General features: G+C 36.6%; 1 protein-coding gene across 1 annotated transcript in view; it reads right to left on the reverse strand.

Annotated features, from left to right (window-relative positions):
- The window catches only part of LOC150088409 (1-phosphatidylinositol 4,5-bisphosphate phosphodiesterase-like), a 754578-nt gene that overhangs the window by 158661 nt on the left and 575921 nt on the right, over positions 1-19996 (reverse strand). Inside the window, exon 26 of the mRNA XM_090370149.1 lies at positions 9823-9984. Within this exon, the coding sequence (XP_090226275.1) occupies positions 9823-9984 (162 nt within the window). The remainder of the gene's footprint in view (positions 1-9822; positions 9985-19996) is intronic.

Raw genomic sequence — 19996 nt, forward strand, 5'->3', positions numbered from 1 at the left:
AGTCACAAAAGAATTGGATGCAGGGAATAACTTTGATATTTGGATCTTAGAAAGGCTTTTGATACTGTTGCACATGGAAGACTGCTGCACAAATTGGAGCAGTGTGGCATTGGTGGCAAATTATTGCTATGGATAAAGGGATGTTTGAGTGGCAGAAGACAGAGAGTGGTAATTAATGGACACTGCTCATCGTGGACTAATGTTATTAGTGGAGTCCATCAGGGGTCAGTGTTGGGTCCATTGTTGTTTTCTGTATTTATAAATAATATTGATGATAGTATATCAAGCTTAATGTCCAAGTTTGCAGACGATACAAAGGTTGGCAGGGTTGTTAAGGACGCTACTGATGCTATGCTGCTGCAACAGGATCTGGAAAGGTTGAGCAGATGGGCTGAGAGGTGGCAAATGAAGTTTAACATCGACAAATGAAAAGTACTACATATGGGAAACAGCAACCCCAGAGCAACGTATCAACTGTTTGGTACTACACTGACAGTGGTAGAGAATGAAAAGGACCTGGGGGTAATTGTGCAGGCAGATATGAAGTTCTCTGAGCGGTGCAGACGGCTGCAAGAGTAGCTCATGGTGTCTTATCGATGATATACAGGAATTTTTCTAGCAGGGATAGGGAGGTGATTATTCCCTTGTATAAGGCAATTTTCAGGCCGCACCTTGAGTACTGTATACAGGTTTGGAGGCCTCATTTCAAGAAGGATGTAGAGCTGCTGGAACGAGTACAGAGAAGGGCAAGAAGGTTAGTGAACGGAACGAAGGGTTGCTCTTATGAAGAAAGGCTTAAATTTTGCAAATTACAGTGTCTGGAGACTAGGCACCGGCGAGATGATCTGATAGAGGTGTACAAAGCCTTGAATGGTTTGAGCATGCTCAATGCTGATGGTATACTGCCTCTTGCTCAGAATAATCACCTGAGAGGGCATAAATTCAAATTGAGGAAAGACAGATGTAGGATAGATGTGCGGAAATTTGCCTTTAGCCAGCGGGTAGTTGGTTGGTGGAACGATACAAAGGTTGCAGACGATACAAAGATATTTATTTAGGCTATCAACGATATTTATTTAGGCTATCAACTTCCACAATAAGGGATTTCATCCCTTATTGTGGAAGTTGATAGCCTAAATAAATTTAAGGCTCAGCTGGACAGATATTTCGAACGAACGGAGGGGTGAAGTGAAAGGGTTTTTTTTTTTTTTTTTTGGCTGATGCTGCATAAGCTTGCTTTCTTGCATCATATGCCTCTACTAATGCTAATGCTAATGCTAAACTGCATCTTTGGCAAGAGCGAGGACAGGACACACATTCTATATGAATGGATAATTTATGACATCCCCAGAAGTCCACTAATAGCACAGATTGGCCCCCTTCCCAGGGGAGAAGAACATCTGTGCATCATAGAAGAGGAAAATTACAAAGTCTTTACAACCTTCACACAGAGAGTATTCGAAATGTGAAGAACTAATCAATGAATTGCAATTCAGCCCATCCCCCAGCAATTGAACAATAATCAGTAGTTAAAATTGCCCACGTCTTCCACCATGCCCAGACAGTGACTTAAAAAACTGTTAGGATAGTAGTATTCTGCACCCTGACAGAAACTAACATGACAAAACCAGATTGACCTGGGTACCCCCTTCCCAGGACTACCTTATCATGTGTAGGAAACTGGGGCCCCACACCAAATAAGTAACCATGTAAGGGAGGAAGATGTACAGGCAACCAGGGAAGCAGATTAGCTGAAAAATATCAATAAGATAATAGCAAGGGGATGCAATGTAGAATAAAAGAAGAATGAATGAGAATGAAAGACAGAATGTATAGGCTGGGCATTTAGTGAAAAAGTGAATCAGGAATTTTGATAAAAGGGAATAAATTTCAGTTTTGGTGAAAGAAAGAGTGACCCAGCATCAGGGAAAGAAAGGGTGAATGGGTGTTATGGTGAATGGGAATGAGTGGAAGAGCAAATGTAATTGGCCAAAAGAATATAAAGTTAATAATAACTGACATTACTTTATATATAATAAAAAACATTCCCTAATAACACAAACACTATCACTGCATTCTCCCTGGCCTGCAAAAACTTGTGACTAGGCTTGCACCACAACTGAAGAATAACAGTTAAGTTGAGGTGCCCAGAGAATGCAGTGCAAAAAATAAGAGTCGAACAAATGAAATGAAAGCCAGAAGAATGAATGAGAGTGAAGTGTACGAGAAAAATGTTATAGTTTAAGAACACACTAATCCTACTTTTAATCTTTTATATTCCTGCTTATTTAGTTTAATTATTATTAGTATTATTATCATTAGCCATATGGTGCAAGGGAAGCCTGAGGCTTATGCTGCACCAGCCAAAAAAAAAATTTCTGAATTACCCTGAGAGAGAGAGATTTATGCATTAGTATTTAAATTTACATTACACATTAGTGCATCCTATCCTTGGTGTGTGAGAAAAAAGATGAATGAGCGAGTGAAAAAAAAAAAATAATAATAACAGAAAAAAAGATTATTATAAAATATAAGAAAAAAGTATAAAAATAGAATGTAAGTAGAGTGAGAATGTGGATTATGAATGAATAAAATGTGTCTCCTCCCCACTGGGTGAGGAGAGAGGTTATTCTCCTTTCGCCTGGTGGGTTCCCCATTGCCAGCTAACATGTCCTGCCCCTGGAGCAGGATAGGCAGTTGGACCTTCCTACCAGATTTGAATCTTACGTGGACTAATATTAATACTGTATTAATACTGTATCTGCATCTGACAATGATAACAGACAGAGCCATACTGCAGCTCTGCTGCCGACACAGCAAATGGCAGAAACATAACCTGGTTCCCTTTAAAACCCATCCCTGGGTAGGGGGGAGGAGATGGGTCTCTGTCTCCATACTTTACCTGGTGGGACCCACTGACCTCTTTGGGGATGTCCACTGTATCACTCCCATCCTTCTACTTGTTTTCTCCCAGTATTCAGCCTCTTGCCCCCACTACTCTAACTAAACTGACCAAGTATGCCCCTAACAATGCCGCCAAATTCTAATCAATGCCTAAATTCGACCACTTTGTGATAAACCTCTTTCAGCCTTTCCAAATTCTAGTGTTCAACCCCCTTTTAATATATATATATAAGCCTTGCCACTGAAATTCTCAGAATTTAAGCAGCAGGGTCTGCCAGAATACTTAAATAATCTACTGGGTGTCTGACCTACCTCCTTGTGGCAAAGTGTAGGCAACAGTGGGTCCCAATAGGGGTCCAACGGCTAAATGATCAGAGAAACAACATAACATAATACTACACAACATTCCCTACCCCCACACACACACACTTAAATCTCTGGCCTTAACAGAGTTCTGTTTCACACATACAAAGAATACAACAAAGAATACAACAAAGAATACAGATGGGGGATCCCCTGATGCTGCTAGAAAACTAACACACTTTACACGCTGACCGGGCTAGCCAGGTGGGTAAAGTGCCTGCCTGACAACCCAAAGGTCATGGGTTCGAATCCTGCCTCGGGCTTGGATCAGAGTAAAATGCAAAAACTTTGGGAGGTGCATTATGGTGCATCGGCTTCCCACAGAAGCCGATGCGCCAACAACTAACAAAAAAAAAAAAAAAAAAACACTTTACACTGTACTTGTACAAGGCAATGATTAGGTCACATCTTGATAACTGCATACAGGTCTGGAGGAATCATTTTAGGAAGGATATGGACCTACTGGAATGGGTACCAAGAAGAGCAACAAGATTGATGTGGGGAACAATAGGTTGCACTTATCAGGAATGGATTTACTTTTACAAAATACTACACCTGAGGACTAGGCTTCTATGAGGAAATCTGACTGAGGTGTTTAAGGCTTTGAATGGATTGAGTATGCTCAACACACAATCAAGGGCCGACCGGGCTAGCCGAGTGGGTAAAGTACCTGCCCGGCAACCCAAAGGTCGCGGGTTCGATTCCCGCCTCGGGCTTGGATCAAAGTACTGCAAAAACCTTGGGAGGTGCAATATGGCCACAGAAGCCGATGCGCCAACAACTACCAAATCAAAAAAAAAAAAAAAAAAAAAAAAAAAACACAATCAAGCATAAAGTCAAACTCAGGATGGATGGCTGCAGGATAAATGTGCAGAGATTTGCTTTTAGACAGTGGTTGGTTGAGTTGGAACAAACTTCCATCTGGTGTTGTGAAAGTGGGTGGTTGGAATAAATTCAAGGAAAACATAAATTCTTGGAGGAGATGTTCAGATGATAAAGGAAACATAATGTTTTTTTGGTCGATGGTATATAATTGATGCCCCTATTGCACCTAACAAATGATATTGAAAATATCATAATTTCATTAGGTGTTAGTAAAATGACTACAGATTTATTACTTTTAGAAACACAAGCATTTTATCATGAGCTGCAACATCTCCTAATTGATCTGTTAAGGACCGTGGGTCCTGTCTATTTGTGTTGAGTTTATTAGGCCATTTGATAAAGGAAAATTCTATGAGAAAGTGCTTGATAGTAAGTTGAGTATGACAGCAGAGACACTGCAGAGGTTGGAACAGTTTCCACTGCTTGTTTTATGGCAGAATTCATACTGATAGAGGTTTAACAAATTTTTGATGTCCAAAAAACTAAGATAGCATTTTGTTAACTATTTCTGATGCTATATAAGCTTATTTTCTTGCATAATTTGCCACTACTAATACTACTTTATTGTAGTATTAGTATTTTATTAGTATTAATACTGTATCTGCTTGTCCCATGAGGGCCCAGAGCAGGCCATGTAATCTTACACAGCTTACTTTCTGGTCTGCTGCTTCTCTCAATAGAAGAACTTCAACAATTAATTTTACCCTGCTTGAAGCTGTCATTACACTATCAATCTGAGTATCCCCCCCCCACAACCAACCAACCAACCAACCTACTGACCCACTTACCACTGCCTTGATATCAATAGCAAATATTCTTGCAACCCTACCAAAATGAGGCAGTATAAAATCATGTTATAATATAACAATTTTCATTATAATTCTTGTAATAAATTGCAATAATTCTTGTACTCAAGAAAATCAATCAAGAAAATAAAACCTTGTACTTCACAAAAACAAATGTATGAATGAAACAAAACAGTAATATCATTTTACAGTATAACTTTTATGAAAGAAATAATCTCTGGATAAGATGTGACAGGTCCATTTTGTGGCAACCTATATCATATCTTTTTATCACTATTAATTCACTTTTATCATAGTGCTGGCCAGTGGTGATAACGTGCAGCACTCCAAAATAACTGGCACATGTTCTTGGTGGCCTATCTGACACTTATAATAACCACCCTCTTACTCTCCATATAAAAATTTGCAAAAGAAAGTCTCACATCATTATTACAAATGAAGGTTCAGAATTTACCCCTCATCCTTAACAATCTTTAATGTATTGCCTATGAAATATTATTTGAACAAGATCGACTTCTCTTAATCATCAGTGTTGACTTGGACACTTTGACTATCAGCTACTTGCAAGTACACGTATTTTGCAGTAGTGTTTTTCAACATTCAAAGTAAAAATATTCAAATTATCTAAATAATCAAAGTGTGACAGAGTTTTAGTTTTGTGTCAAATTATCAGTTTCTTTATCAGAAGTAAGAACTTGGTAATTTTATTAAACAAATACAGTAGAACCCGGATAAGAAATTCCTACATAAGAAGTTTTCCCCTGTACTAGGTTTGGTTTCTTGAGCCCCAATTTCAACTCTATATGTTGTAATGTATTATTTTCTAGAGTAAGAAGTTTCCTGGGGGAAAAAGTTTTCCTGCATAAAAAGTTTGTGATAAAGAATACACAGTGTATTATTATAATGACGTTGACCACTTACCTTGTTTTTTAAATATATAAATTCTTTATTTTTATATTAAAAAAATATAAAACAACATATACATTTTGGTAATCGAACAATTTAGTGCCAAGCATTATTTTAGTTTGTAGCAAATCGCCGAAATAGGTGAAATGGCATTGTTTTTGATATATCTCATATTGTGAATGCCTTCACAACGAGTCCTGATATTGCACTACCTCCAATAAGCAATTCTTCACCAATGGAGAAGACTAATGTTACTTATTCTCAGTAGATACCACCCAGAGGTGATGGGGTAGTGGTATCTGCTGAGAATCCACTGGCGAAGTGTTGCCTATTCAAGAATCCATTGTCGAAGCATTGCTTATTCGAGGTAGTTCAATGTCAGGGCAACTCATTGTGAAGGACATTCACAACATGAGATTTAACAAAAACAATGCCATTTCATCTACTTTGGTGATTTACTATGAACCAAAATGATGCTATGCACTAACTTGTTCAATTAGTGAAGTTTAAGGCTTTCAGCACTAAAACCTTTTTAGTATAAACATTTTGATATAATGGAAGTGACATATTGCAATTGTTTTCATCGAAATCCATAATTGGATATGTAGATCACGTTAAGCATTGTTCTGATGGTTGTGAACAGTTCAGAATTACTTAGTGGATTGTTGCTCTGTCTTATTGTAATTGTGACCTTTAGTGGTCAGGAGTGGGAGTGCAGTAGCACACGCTCCTTGAGTAGACCGGGGTTCAAGCCCCTGACTGCTAAATACAGTTGATCTGCCAACCCGCATTTCCCTCAACATGAATTGCTGAGGAGGCTTCCATCCTGCAGTGGGTTGATAATAGCTGCAGTTTACCTTTTTTTTTTTTTAAAGTATGCTGAAACTCCAAAGGAGCTCATCCTCCCAACTTGGTAATGAGTTTAATGAACAGAATGTTAAGCAAATAGAAATCCCCAGTTTAAAAATGTTTCCCATAGATAGAGTAAAATATTTATAAATTCTGAAACAGTACTTAAAAATGATCTTTAACTTATTTATGTGTATCTTTTCATTTCATTTGTGTAGTTAATATTTCATACCCATAGGTCATTTTCCCTGCTAAGAAGTTCTAAACCTCCAGTCTCTTGGAAAACTTCTTATCCGGGTGCTATTGTAGTTTTAAAAATATAATTATTTGATATACTTGTCAAATGTTATTAATATTTTGAATGACCTAAAGTGGTTCGTGAGGCTCATTCCAACTTCCAAACTGTATGTGTGTGTGTGTCAAATACAATTTTTGGGACTGGGACTGTTTCAAGAGTTTTAAGTGCCTGGATGCAAAAATAAAATTTAGCCCAGCCTACATTACATGAAAATTCTCATGAAACTCTCAGTAATACTCTACTCATTTTGTATTATACATAAAGTGACTATCTGTTCACACTGCCCATTACCATTCACAAAACTCACACTTTTTAAATTTTATTGTCACCACATTCAACAACTTAACCTATTATGAAGACAAAAAAGTAGAATTAATTTGAATTTGGAACTTTGTACTAAAGTTCATATCATTAACCTTTGGCAATGTTATTGTTTAACATTATTACTTACAACAGAAAACAGTAACCATATGTTTCTCATATAGTAAGTATTTTCTGGTAACGAATGGGCCTGGAGTACTGGTGTCCATAGTTCAAATACACATATAGTTATAGTTATTACCCAGTTTATTAACAAAACAAATTATAATAAAATATAATAAGATAAAACCTGTAGCTTTCGGGACGTGTGTCCCTTTGTCAACTGACAAGTTAATACAAATTTTGAATACAATACAACGAGCAAAGTGGCATGTTAATCATGCGTCATTGTTGTTGCACGGACGTGTGCTGCTTCTACGCCACTGATCATCCAGCAATAAAATGGTAGTTTCCAGGATGGGATGTAGACGCATGCCTTTCTGGCGATTTAATGCCTTAGAATTGTTTATTATGTTGAGTGACTCTAGCCATAGGCGGTGGCGAAAGTTTCGTGAGTGGTCCACTATCTCAAAGTCACATTTGGGGTCAAGATCGTGGGCACCCATAGCACTGCTATGGGTGCCCCTGTCAGTTCCGTAGTAGCTAACATTGCCATGGAAGACCTGGAGGAGCAGATACACCAGAACCCACCTACACCTATTACAACATGGTGTAGATACGTTGACGATATCTTTACCGTAATACTACGGGGTTCTGAAACTACACTGCTGGAATATCTCAACTCCCTATCTAATTTCATCAAGTTTACCATAGAATCAGAGGTGAACGGTTCGCTCCCGTTTCTAGACGTCCTGGTACATCGCGTAGGCCCACGTCTAGAGACCTCAGTATACCGCAAACCCATGTGGTGCGGTCAATTCACCAACTACGGGTCCGGCCACGCACCAAGCCATCTCAATAGCACTGCCAGCACCCTATTCTCCAGGGCTTGGAGCCATTCCAGCACCGACACAATTAGGTGTAACGAGATCTCCTGCGTGAAGACGGACTTAACCAGATGCGGTTATCCACCCCATGTACTAAGCAGATGCCTGTTACAGGCAGAAGAACTCACATCCAACCCAAGACCTCCGAAGCAGGTCGGTATATCGTCCGCCTACATTCCGTATTATCCAGGAGTGTCAGGACACATCTCGAAGGTCCTTAGAAGCTACAACATCAAATGTGTGCAATTACCCTGCAGGAACCTACGGTCACTTGTCTCCAACGTGAAGACCGCTGTCACACCTGTCTTACGCAGCAATGTGGTGTATCGTATCACCTGCACAGACTGTAACAGTTGCTACATAGGGGAGACATCAAGACGTCTCCAAGATCGCCTCACAGAACACGACAGAGCAATCCGGATTGCCGAAACTGACCAGTCCGCGGTCGCAGAACATTTTTGAACCACAATCTTGACCCCAAACGCGACTTTGAGATAGTGGACCACTCATGAAACTTTCGCCACCGCCTATGGCTAGAGTCACTCAACATAATAAACAATTCTAAGGCATTAAATCGCCAGAAAGGCATGCGTCTACATCCCATCGTGGAAACTACCGTTTTATTGCTGGATGATCAGTGGCGTAGAAGCAGCACACGTCTGTGCAACAACAATGACGCATGATTAACGTGCCACTTTGCTCGTTGTATTGTATTCAAAATTTGTATTAACTTGTCAGTTGACAAAGGGACATGCGTCCCGAAAGCTACTGGTTTTATCTTATTATATTTTATTATAATTTGTTTTGTTAATAAACTGGGTAATAACTATAACTATATGTGTATTTAAGTATTTTCTATTGTAATGAGTAATTTATTTATCTATAGTTCAGCTAGCCAGTTGTGTAGCTCTCTGGTGTGATTCACATAGCATTCTTTGGGGTTCATTTATTTTTTTTTAATTTATACATTTTTAGTGTATTTAAATATGTTAAGTATTATTATGAATTTCACCATATGACATCTAACCAAATTACCATTCCCTGTGAAAGTCTGTTAGCTTTTTCATGAGAGCAAAATCAGAATATTGGCATGAATGACATTAAAAAAAATTATCTTCCAAGAGTCCTTCAGGGGCATTAGTTGCATATCACTAAAATTAATAGGCAAAACAAAATTATTTGTGTGGCAAAAATTTGTAGCAATAAAATCTAAATGCATGAGAAATTCTAGTGAAAAATTACACACATATCTCAGATGCTAGAGAAGAAACACTGTTCACAAACTGATGTGAGTTTGACAGCCCACACCACTATCACATAAGAACATGTATACATTTGAAAAGAAAAGGTTAGTACTTGAAAAAAAATTCAACATGATAAAACTGTACAGTGTACAATGAAAAATGTTGGTAATTCTCCAAATTACCATAGTACTTATGATTATTAAATACCCATGCAAATTAATTTTAGATACAAATATTTAGTAATTTTTAAAAGATATTACCTCTTTTATCATCATCTTTCTTTGTGATAGAGTTGCACCCCCCTAAATGAAGATCTTTTGTCTGAATATCAGCTTCTTCTATACCCATTGCTCTCATTTGAACCAAACGTTTCTCTTGAGCAGACAGAAATGCTCTTGGATCAGATAGAGCATCCATGAGATCTGCATAAAAGGACATCTTTCAGAGTAAACTTTTACTCTGTAAATTTTTACAGATAATAATATAATTTAATAATTCATGAAAAATATCTATCTTAATATATGAATATTGACCTTTTAAAAGAGTACTATGTAAATTATATTTTTAATGTGTGGACTTTGGAGAGTACATTCCTTTAATGACAAATATGTTCCTCTAATGAACAAATTGTCTTTAAATTTATCTAACATGTGCTACCAGTTCTTATCTTGGTTTACAAAAAATTGTAGCCATTTTATAATAGATGGCAGCACAAAAACAGCTTTGATCTGTTAACCTCAGTTGTCCAATTTGTGCTTATAAAAGCCAAAATTGAAGAATTTATATGGAATTCTGCTCCAAATTTTGATGAAACCAAATGAAGTAATACAGGAATAGGTGTAGAGAATATTGTTACAAAAATAAAAGTAATAATGGGTTTCATTTACAATTTTTTTAGAAAAAAAATTTATGAAATTTAAAAAAAAAACTATGAATTTTAATTGCTTTAAAATTTTTTTGTTATTTCAACAATAATTTTACTTTAGCATTTGGCAATTCAAGTCAAAATAACAACATAGTAATATTTTAAAGCATTTACGTACAAAGTTTCATTTATATAAAATTTCAAAATTCCTCGAAGAGTCAGGTTTTGAGGTGCTGGTATATTATTTTAACAAAATTTTCTTTATGCTGTAATATATCAGGGTTTGGCAGCATTCAAAATGAGACCAGACTCACTCTGATACAGGGTCCTGTGTGCTATAATAAATTTTTGAGATTGGAGAGTCTATATTACTTACTGTTGTTTCCCAAGAATGAGTAATGGTATTCTGGAATACATTCAAGAGGGGGGGGGAGGAATCATTATGGCATTAAATTAAAACATACACACATCTGCTTATCCCTGTTATAACTTTTGCATCAATAACTATTAAAATAATCAAATATGATCATTATCATGGTGCAACATAAAATAATTTTGTGTGTCACATTTGGCAGTAGTGCTGTAGGTTGGTTTGATTGGGGATTTTTATTTGGTGCATCAGCATCTATGGCCATAGTGTGCCAGTAGGTGGTTGACTGTGGTGTAGATAGTTCTGATACACTATTAGAATTTAAAATACAATAGCAATAATGATTGATTATACAGGAAAAAAAGTAGTTTAAATTTCAGCATTAGTAGTGAACAAAAAAAAAAAAAAAACAACCCCACCATACTTTGCATTTCACCTAACCATTTCTGACAATAGTTTGTCTAGTTTTTCCTGGAATTTATTTAAGTTATCAATTTCCGTACCAACAGATGGAAGTTTATTCCATTAATCAACCACCTGCTGGTTAAAGACAAACTTCCACAGATCTTTTCTGCAATCATCCTTACTCAATTTGAATTTATGCCCTCCTGTATGTTGTTTGAGCAAGAGGAAGAATCCTATCAGCATTAAGCTTGCTCAATCCATTCAAAGCCTTAAACAGCTCAATCAGATCACCTTGCCTTGTCTTTGTCCCCAGATGCTGCAATTTTCAGAACAGAAGCCTTTCTTGGTAAGAGCACCCTTTTGTTCCACTCACCAATCTCATTGCCCAATGAGCTGCCCTAACAGCCTGTCTGCACTGTTCAGAGAAATTCATATCAAACTACACATTTACCCCAGGTGTTTTTGATATTCCACTACCCTGAGCATAGTACGACACAGTTGGTACATTACTCTGGAGTTAATATTGACAAATGCAAAGTACTTCATATATGAAGTCCTTTGCATTTGTCAATATTAAACTTCAATTGCCATTCCTCAGCAATATGGCCATCTGCCTAACTTTTCGAGTTCCTGATGCGGTAGCGTACCATCATTCCTGTCAATAACTACCCTGCAAGCCTTTGTATTATCTGCAAAGTTGGACATTAAGTCTGATATGCCTTTATCAATGTCATTGATAAACACAGAAAACAAGAATGGCACCAACACCAAACCCTGGGAGACTCCATAAATAACGTTAGTCCATCAACAGCAATATCCATTGATTAACACTCTGTGTCTTCTCCCACTCAACCATCCCTTTATTCATAGCAGCGAGTTGCCCTTAATGCCACACTGCTCCAACTTGTAAAGCAGTCTTTCATGTGAAAAAGTATCAAAAGCTTTCCTAAAATCCACGTATATGATATCAAAATAATTTTTTGCATCCAGTTCCGTTCTCTTGTGACCACATCATAGTATTCCAAGTGCTCGTAGTAATGTTCATTCCGTTCATAGGTGAAAAAAATTAGACGGAACTATGCTTGCAATATTTATTTATTCATTTCATAAAACTCATTATACCTTTGATGAAATACTACATTTTTATTCCCTTGCATTTGTTACTTAAGTAAACAAACATATAACGTAAAGAGAAAAAGTTCCAAACAACCAGGGGGGTGACACACTGTCATTTGTTTCAGCTTTGTTTTACGCCCTAAATTCACATGAGATATTATGAGTGCGTTGGTGTTCCCCGATCAATAAAAACAATAGGAAGCTAGGACACAATGAACCAACTAGAACTACCTAGATAGAAATATAGATTTCAAGGGTTATCTTATCGCCCATTTCGGAAGCCACAGAAGAATGTTCTTCCACGTTGGAATCCTTATGCCAGTGTGCACATGGTAATTAAGACGTTTTTATTACAACTTTCCCGTGACAAACAGGTTTGTCGTACACATTATTCTATCATATTTAATGTTTGTTTGTTATTTGGTTTTTAGGAGCATTAGCAACTAAGGCCATATTGCTCCAAGAATATGCGATGGTCATTTCCTGACCTTTCCGCATCCTCTGTATTTGGTGGTGATGGGCTCGAACCCCGCTCTAATCAAGAAGCATGTGCTATGTACTGCTGCTCCTTCCCACCTGGCTAAGGAGGTGCCTATCATATTTAATCTGCATAGCCTATGCCATTTATTAATTCAACAAGAAATTTTGGTTTAGTATCAATAAAATGAAGAAAATGTATATTCTGACCAATGTTTATCAATGGTATAAGCACAGTGCTTTGTTTATAAAAGTTTATGATATGACTACACATGGACAGAACCAGTAAAAATATTCAAATATATAGGCACATATCTGCTCCTGCTCTATAATATATTAAAATGAAACATTTTTAAAATTTTTTGCAGTAGCCCTTAAAAGGATGAAAAGGCAACAGAGTTTGACAGATTTTTTCAATAAAACCAAAATCAGAATTTGTTGTATCAGAATTGGCCTTGGATTGTACAAAACAGTCACAAGCACAACCACTCCAACTTGAAGAAAGCAGCACATCAATTATTGAAATAAAAAATGATAACAACTCCAAAATTGAAAATAATCTTCCTGAATGCTGGACAGTGCAACAATATAACAATTTTAAAGAAAAATATGACAGACTGGTAATTTTTAACAAAAAGTTAGTTTGCAAGTATTGTGCAAAATATGACTTTATAAAAGAGAAAAGTGTTCATGTGTCAAAAGAATGGAAATGTTTTCAGATTGAGGCATCAGGGAAAAATAAAGAGGTATAACAAGCTTCTCAGGAAAAAAATGAAAGAACATTTTTCATCAAAAGCTCATAACATTTGTAAAGAGAACTTAAAACAATGTAAGCAGGATTCAATAACAAAAGTAATAGATATGATGAATGAAAACTATTTAAGTGCTACTTGTAGAGTATTTAATACAGTTTACAGCCTGGCAAAAAGATGCAAACCGTTTTCAGACATAGAAGATGAGATAGAAGTGCAAATTAAAAATGGATTAGATATGGGAATAGGATTACATTCTCGTAAAACTGCTGTGACAAAGTAGTTGATTTCATTGCAAAGAAAATTAAAAAAGAAATATTTAATAAAATTACTGAAAATATGTTTGATTATTGATGAAGCTTCAACAATATCCTGAAAACCGGTTATTATACTTTTCTTAAAAGTTGAGGATTCAGTTACATCACCAACAATTTTCGTTGAACTAGTTGAATTGGAAAAACAAGATGCAGAGACAATATGTTCTTCAGTTATGGAAAGTTTAAATAATGTTGGGCTTACTAAGAACTACCTAGATAAAAATTTAATAGAATTTTGCTCTGATGGTTCAGCGTTATGCTTGGGAGAAAATCTGGAGTGAGCACTAGGATTGCAAAAGAGTTTCCGAACATAATAATATGGCACTGTTTAAATCATTGCCTACATCTTGTTTTAGATGATTCGATAAAGGAAATAAAGCAAGTAAATCATTTTAAAATATTTATTGATAAGATATATACTATTTTTCATCAATCCAATAAGAACCAAATTGAACTTTACAAAATATCCAAACAACTTGGAATTTAAATTATAAAGATTGGTAGAGTTTTGGGACCAAGATGGGCTGCCTGTAGTTTAAGGTCAACCCTAGCTGTGTGGCGTGCTTATCCAGCGCTACATAACTATTTTTATTCAAATAAAAAGTACTTAGGTATGGCTGCCCATCTTGAAAATATATATTTTATAACTGATTTGGCATTGATGATTGATATTTTAAACGAAATTTCTCTTCTTTCAAATGCACTGCAAGCAAGAAATATAGACATAATAAAAGCTGAAAAACTCGTGATAAGATCTATTAAAGCATTTCAAATTTTCAAATGCTTGGAAAGGAAAAGGGTCCATACGAAAAAAAAGTTGATGAATTAATTACTTCAGAAACCTTCAAAAATATAAAATTTCTAGAAAATCATCGATTTGTCGGGCTTCCTCGGGAAAGACTTTTAGAAAACATCATAACGAATTTGAAAAAAGACTAATGGATTGTGAACATTTAAAAGAAAGTTGTAGCCAATTTCAAGATAGGAATAAATTACAATTTCTCAATTTTTTTGGAGCCAGATTACTGGAATATTGAAGAAGTATTAGTTCCATGGAAAGCAGCTGAAGAACAATTGCTCATATTTAATGACATTTTTAATTACCAAATTGATATTAATGATTATCGAGATTTCATGGAAAACGTTTTAAAAAATTCCCAAAATTATGCAATTCCTGAAAGTGTTTAAAGAGCTAAAAATATTGTCAGAACAATTGCTGTAAGTTCAGCAGAAGCGGAAAGGGGTTTTTCAAAGATGAACATAATATGTTCAGAGAAGAGAAGTTGCTTAACTGTTTCTAATATATCAAACACAATGACTATTAGTCTAATCCGCCTACCTCTAAAGGAATGGGATCCTACTCCTACAGTGAAAAGATGGTTAAGGATAAATCACTCAGCCGATGATGCTCGGATAAAAGTGAAGAAAATTGCAAGTGAGGATGCCAATCAAGAAGTAATATGGAAATATCTTAAATAACAGTTTTATTGCTTTTTGTCAGGTATTATTTAATATTTTTTCATTAATATTTTAAAACTCTTTCTTATAATATAATCTAGTTTTGTGGACTTCTTTTATAGTTCTTATTTAAGTATTAACTGCATGAAATAATAAACTATCTTTCGGTATATAGTTTTTTTATACTTAGAACAGTCATTAGGGGCGCCTCCGTAGCCAGGTGGGAAGGAGCAGCAGTGCATAGCACACGCTTCTTGATTAGACCGGGGTTCGAGCCCGTCACCACCAAATATGGAGGATGCGGAAAGGTCAGGGAATGACCACCGCATATCCCGGAGCAATATGGCCTTAGTTGCTAATGCTCCTAAAAACCAAACAACAAAACAAACAAACAGAACAGTCATCAGGACAGCAAACCAGTTGTTATTTTATTTGAATCCCACCACTGGACAGATTCCACCCTACCTCAGGTTCCTTTCTTATATATAACTTCAACAACTTTTCTTATACTTTCCTCTCAGTTATTACAAAATCATTTAGCTCTCTCAGAGTTTGATAAACTTTTGGCATCCACTTCTCTAAAATTCCTCATGTGTGACTATATAGATGCAAAATACTCATTCAGTTTGTCAGAATCAAAAAGGAATCAAAAATCAATATCATCGAGCTTTGATTCATCCCTTTCCTTTTGGTGTTTACATATTTGGTTTGGGTTTTTTTTTTTTTTTTTTTAGCAGCATTAGCAACTAAGGCCATATTGCTCCTGGGATATGCAGTGGTCATTTCCTGACCTTTCCGCATCCTCCGTATTTTGTGGTCACAGGCTCGAACCCCGGTCTAATCAAGAAGCATGTGCTATGCAGTGCTGCTACTGCCCACCTGGCTATGGAGGCGCCTTACATATTTAAAGAAGCCTTTGCTGTTTTTCTTTGCATCCTTTTCCAAAGATTTCTTGTTGTTTGCATTGCTTGCCTAACCTCCTTTGTGACTTAATTACAGACTAGTTCATATCTACCATTATAATTATGGTTATAATTTCAGGAAAGGAAATTACAACAGCTTAAGGTGCTACATGACCTCTATTAACTGGACAGATATCTCACAGAAAGCAAATACAATTGAAATATGGTATATCTTTAAAACATTAATTACATAAGCCTTGAATGTGTATATACCATTTTTAATGGTATATACATGAGGAGGATTCCAAGTTGGATGAATAATGAAGTTGCCAGAATAGTTGAGAAGAAAAAGATGGCATGGAAAAGTTACAGAGCAATAAAAAGTACTGAAGCCTATAATAGCTATAAATTGATCTGTAATAGTGCCACAGAAAAGGTTAGGCTAAAAGGCAGATTATGAGAAATCACTGGCAAAGAGTGGGAATAGGGAATTCTTCACATATATAAATGCAAAGAGAAGGAAAAATCAGATCAGATCCTTATGTAATGGGCGGGGATAGTATTAGATATCCCAGCAGTTACTTTACATCAATATTTACAGAAGAAAAAAAACCCTTTATGTCAATGAGAAATTATGGCAGTGAAGTTGAAAAATATATAATTAATGATATTGAAATTTCATGTGATTATTTAATGAAAAAACTTTTGAGCCTATAGGTGAGTAAGGCTCCTGGGGTTATTGGCATATACCCAATAATTTTAAGGGAGACGGAAAGTGAGTGCATTGAACCATTAAGGCTAATTATGAGAGCATCACTGGACACAGGAGAGATTCCGTTGGATTAAAAAAGTGCCAATATATTTCCAATACATAAAGGCGGTTCTCAGAGTATAGTGGGAAATTATGACCACAGTCTAACTTCAGTAGTAGAGAAAATCGTGGATGCAATGATCAAGGGTGGAATTCAGGATCATTTAGATAGAAATGGAATTCTGAAGGATACACAGCATGGTTTTGTAAAGGGAAAATCATGTTTAACAATCTGGTTAGCTATTTTGACAGAGTCAATAATGAGCTGGATTTAGCGAATAATTTCAACATTGATTATTTAGATGTCAGCGAGGCATTTGACTCAGTCCCATATCAGCAGTTACTTTATAAACTGGAACAGGTTGGAATCACAGGGAAAATCCTTAGATGGATAGCAGGATGGCTTCAGGGCAGGAGGCAGAGGGTTATGATAAATGGTTATTCCTCAGATTGGATTAATGTAAGAAGTGGGATTCCCCAAGGATCAGTATTGAGACCACTGTTGTTTTTGATTTTCTTAAATGACATCGATGAAGTGATAGAGGGCATAACGTCTAAATTTGCAGATGATGTAAATATTGGTAGAGTATTTAATGATCACCACCAAGCAGAGCTTCTTCAGAGTAACCTATATAGACTTCAGGCATGGTCAGAAAAGTGGCAGCTAAGCTTTAATCCAGAAAAGGTCTTACACCTGGGGAACAGTAACTCCAAAACAACTTATATACATGGAATAGTTAATTGGAACTTGTGGATTGGTCACTCACACACTAGCAAGGCTTTTGTGGATTTATAGGATGATTGTTTTCAACAGCACCATGTTAGAGAGGCAACAAGAAGGAGTAACACCCTTAATCTGATTATCAACAGTGATTATTCATGCATTAAGAATTTACAGATAAATGAACTACTAGGTGGCAGTGATCACAGTGTACTGATGTGGGATTTACTTAAAGATGTAACTACCATCAGGGGTAAAGGGAAGGGTTTTTTGCATTTGTAAAGATGACTACAGTGGTCTCAGAGATATTTTAGGTTCTATACAGTGGGACCAACTCATGATGTTACCAACAGCAAATTCTAAATGGGAAGCATTCAAGGAAATGATTTTGGAAGCTACTAGGCTTTTTGTCCAACTAAAAAATACTGCTCTAGGTTCAGGCCCAAATGGATGGCAGATGAATTAATGAGACTTGTGACAGAGAAGAAAAATGCACGGGATGCACATAAATTGTCAAGCGACACAGAAGCCTATGGCAGATAAAAGCTAGTCTGTAATCAAGTCACAAAGGAGATTAGGCAAGCAAAGGTTATTAAGCAGATTATTTGGCAAAGGATACAAATAAAAACAGCAAAGACTTCTTTACTTATATAAACTCTAAAAGGAAGGGGATGAATCAGATTGGTCCACTTGATATCAATGGTTTGACTGTAGATGATCATTCTCAGATAGCTGCCAAACTAAATGAGTATTTTGCATCTACTTCACACATGAGGAGTTATTCAAGGAGGAGAGGGTCAGATGTTTATCAAATTCTAACAGGCAGTTAAATGATTTTGTAATAACTGAGAGCAAAATGGAGGAGAAACTGTTGAAGTTAAACATAAGAAAGGCACTTCGGGTAGATGGGATCTATCCAGTTATATTAAAGGAAGTGGCAAAGGAAGTAAGTAAACCCTTAGCTATCATTATGAGAGCATCCTTGGACTCAGGGGAAGTCCTCACATGGATTGGAGATGTGCAAATGTATCTCCAATTCACAAAGGGGGGATCAAAGGGTAACACCAGTAATTACGGACCTATTAGATTGACTTCAGTTCCAGGGAAAATAATAGAGTCACTGGTCAAAAGAACACTGCAGGATCATCTAGACAAGACAGCAGTAATAATTCAGACACAGCATGGGTTTGTCACGGGGAAGTCTTGTCTGACCAATTTTATTGGATACTATGATGTGGTCACAAAGGAACTGAATGTCAAAAATAATTTTGATATCATATACTTGGATTTCAGGAAAGCTTTTGATAATGTTGCACATGGAAGACTACTGTACAAATTGGAGCAGTATGGCATTAAGGGCAAGTTGCTACAATGGATAAAAGGATGGTTGAGTGGGAGAAGACAGAGAGTGGTAATCAATGGATACTGCTCTATGTGGACTAATGTTATTAGCACATGATACAAAGTTTGGCAGGGTTGTTAATAACAGTGAAGACAGTATGCTACTGCAACAGGATTTAGATAAGTTAGGCAGATGGGTTGAGAAGTGGCAACTGAAGTTTAATGCAAAGTACTGGATATTTGTAGAAGTAACCCAAGAGAACCATACTAACTGTGTGGTACTACACTCAGGGAAGTCCGTCACCCAAATATGGAGGATGCGGAAAGGTCAAGGGAATGACCACCGCATATTCCTGGAGCAATATGGCCTTAGTTGCAAATGCTCCTAAAAACCAAACAACAACAACACTCAGGGAAGTGGAGGATGAAAAAGACTTGGGGGTAACTGAGCAGTGCAGATGGGCTGCTAGAGCAAGTCATGGAGTCTAGTCAATGATATATAGGAATTTTGCTAGCAGAAACAAGGAGGTGATTATCCCTTTGTATATGGCAATGCTCAGGCCACACCTTCAGTACTATGTACAGGTATGGAGGCCTCATTTTAGGAAGGATTTAGAGTTGCTGGAACAAGTACAAAGAAGGGCAACAAGATTGGTGAGAGGAACAAAGTGTGCTCTTACCAAGTAAGGCTTGATTTCTGCAAGTTACAGCATTTGGATGCTGCAATTAAAGCAGCAATGTATGACTACTCAAAAACCAGAATTATCCAAAAATTACCTATAGTTAAGTTTTTTTATTGGGTGATGGTCTGGTAGTACAGTACATACAGTTGAGCACTGTATGTACTGGTCTTATATTTGGCACATACAAATGTGCCAAATATAAGACCTTTCCAGTCA

The sequence above is a fragment of the Mastigoproctus giganteus genome, chromosome 3, assembly GCF_048544385.1.
Source record: "Mastigoproctus giganteus isolate SK-2022 chromosome 3, ASM4854438v1, whole genome shotgun sequence".
Classification (NCBI taxonomy): domain Eukaryota; kingdom Metazoa; phylum Arthropoda; class Arachnida; order Uropygi; family Thelyphonidae; genus Mastigoproctus; species Mastigoproctus giganteus.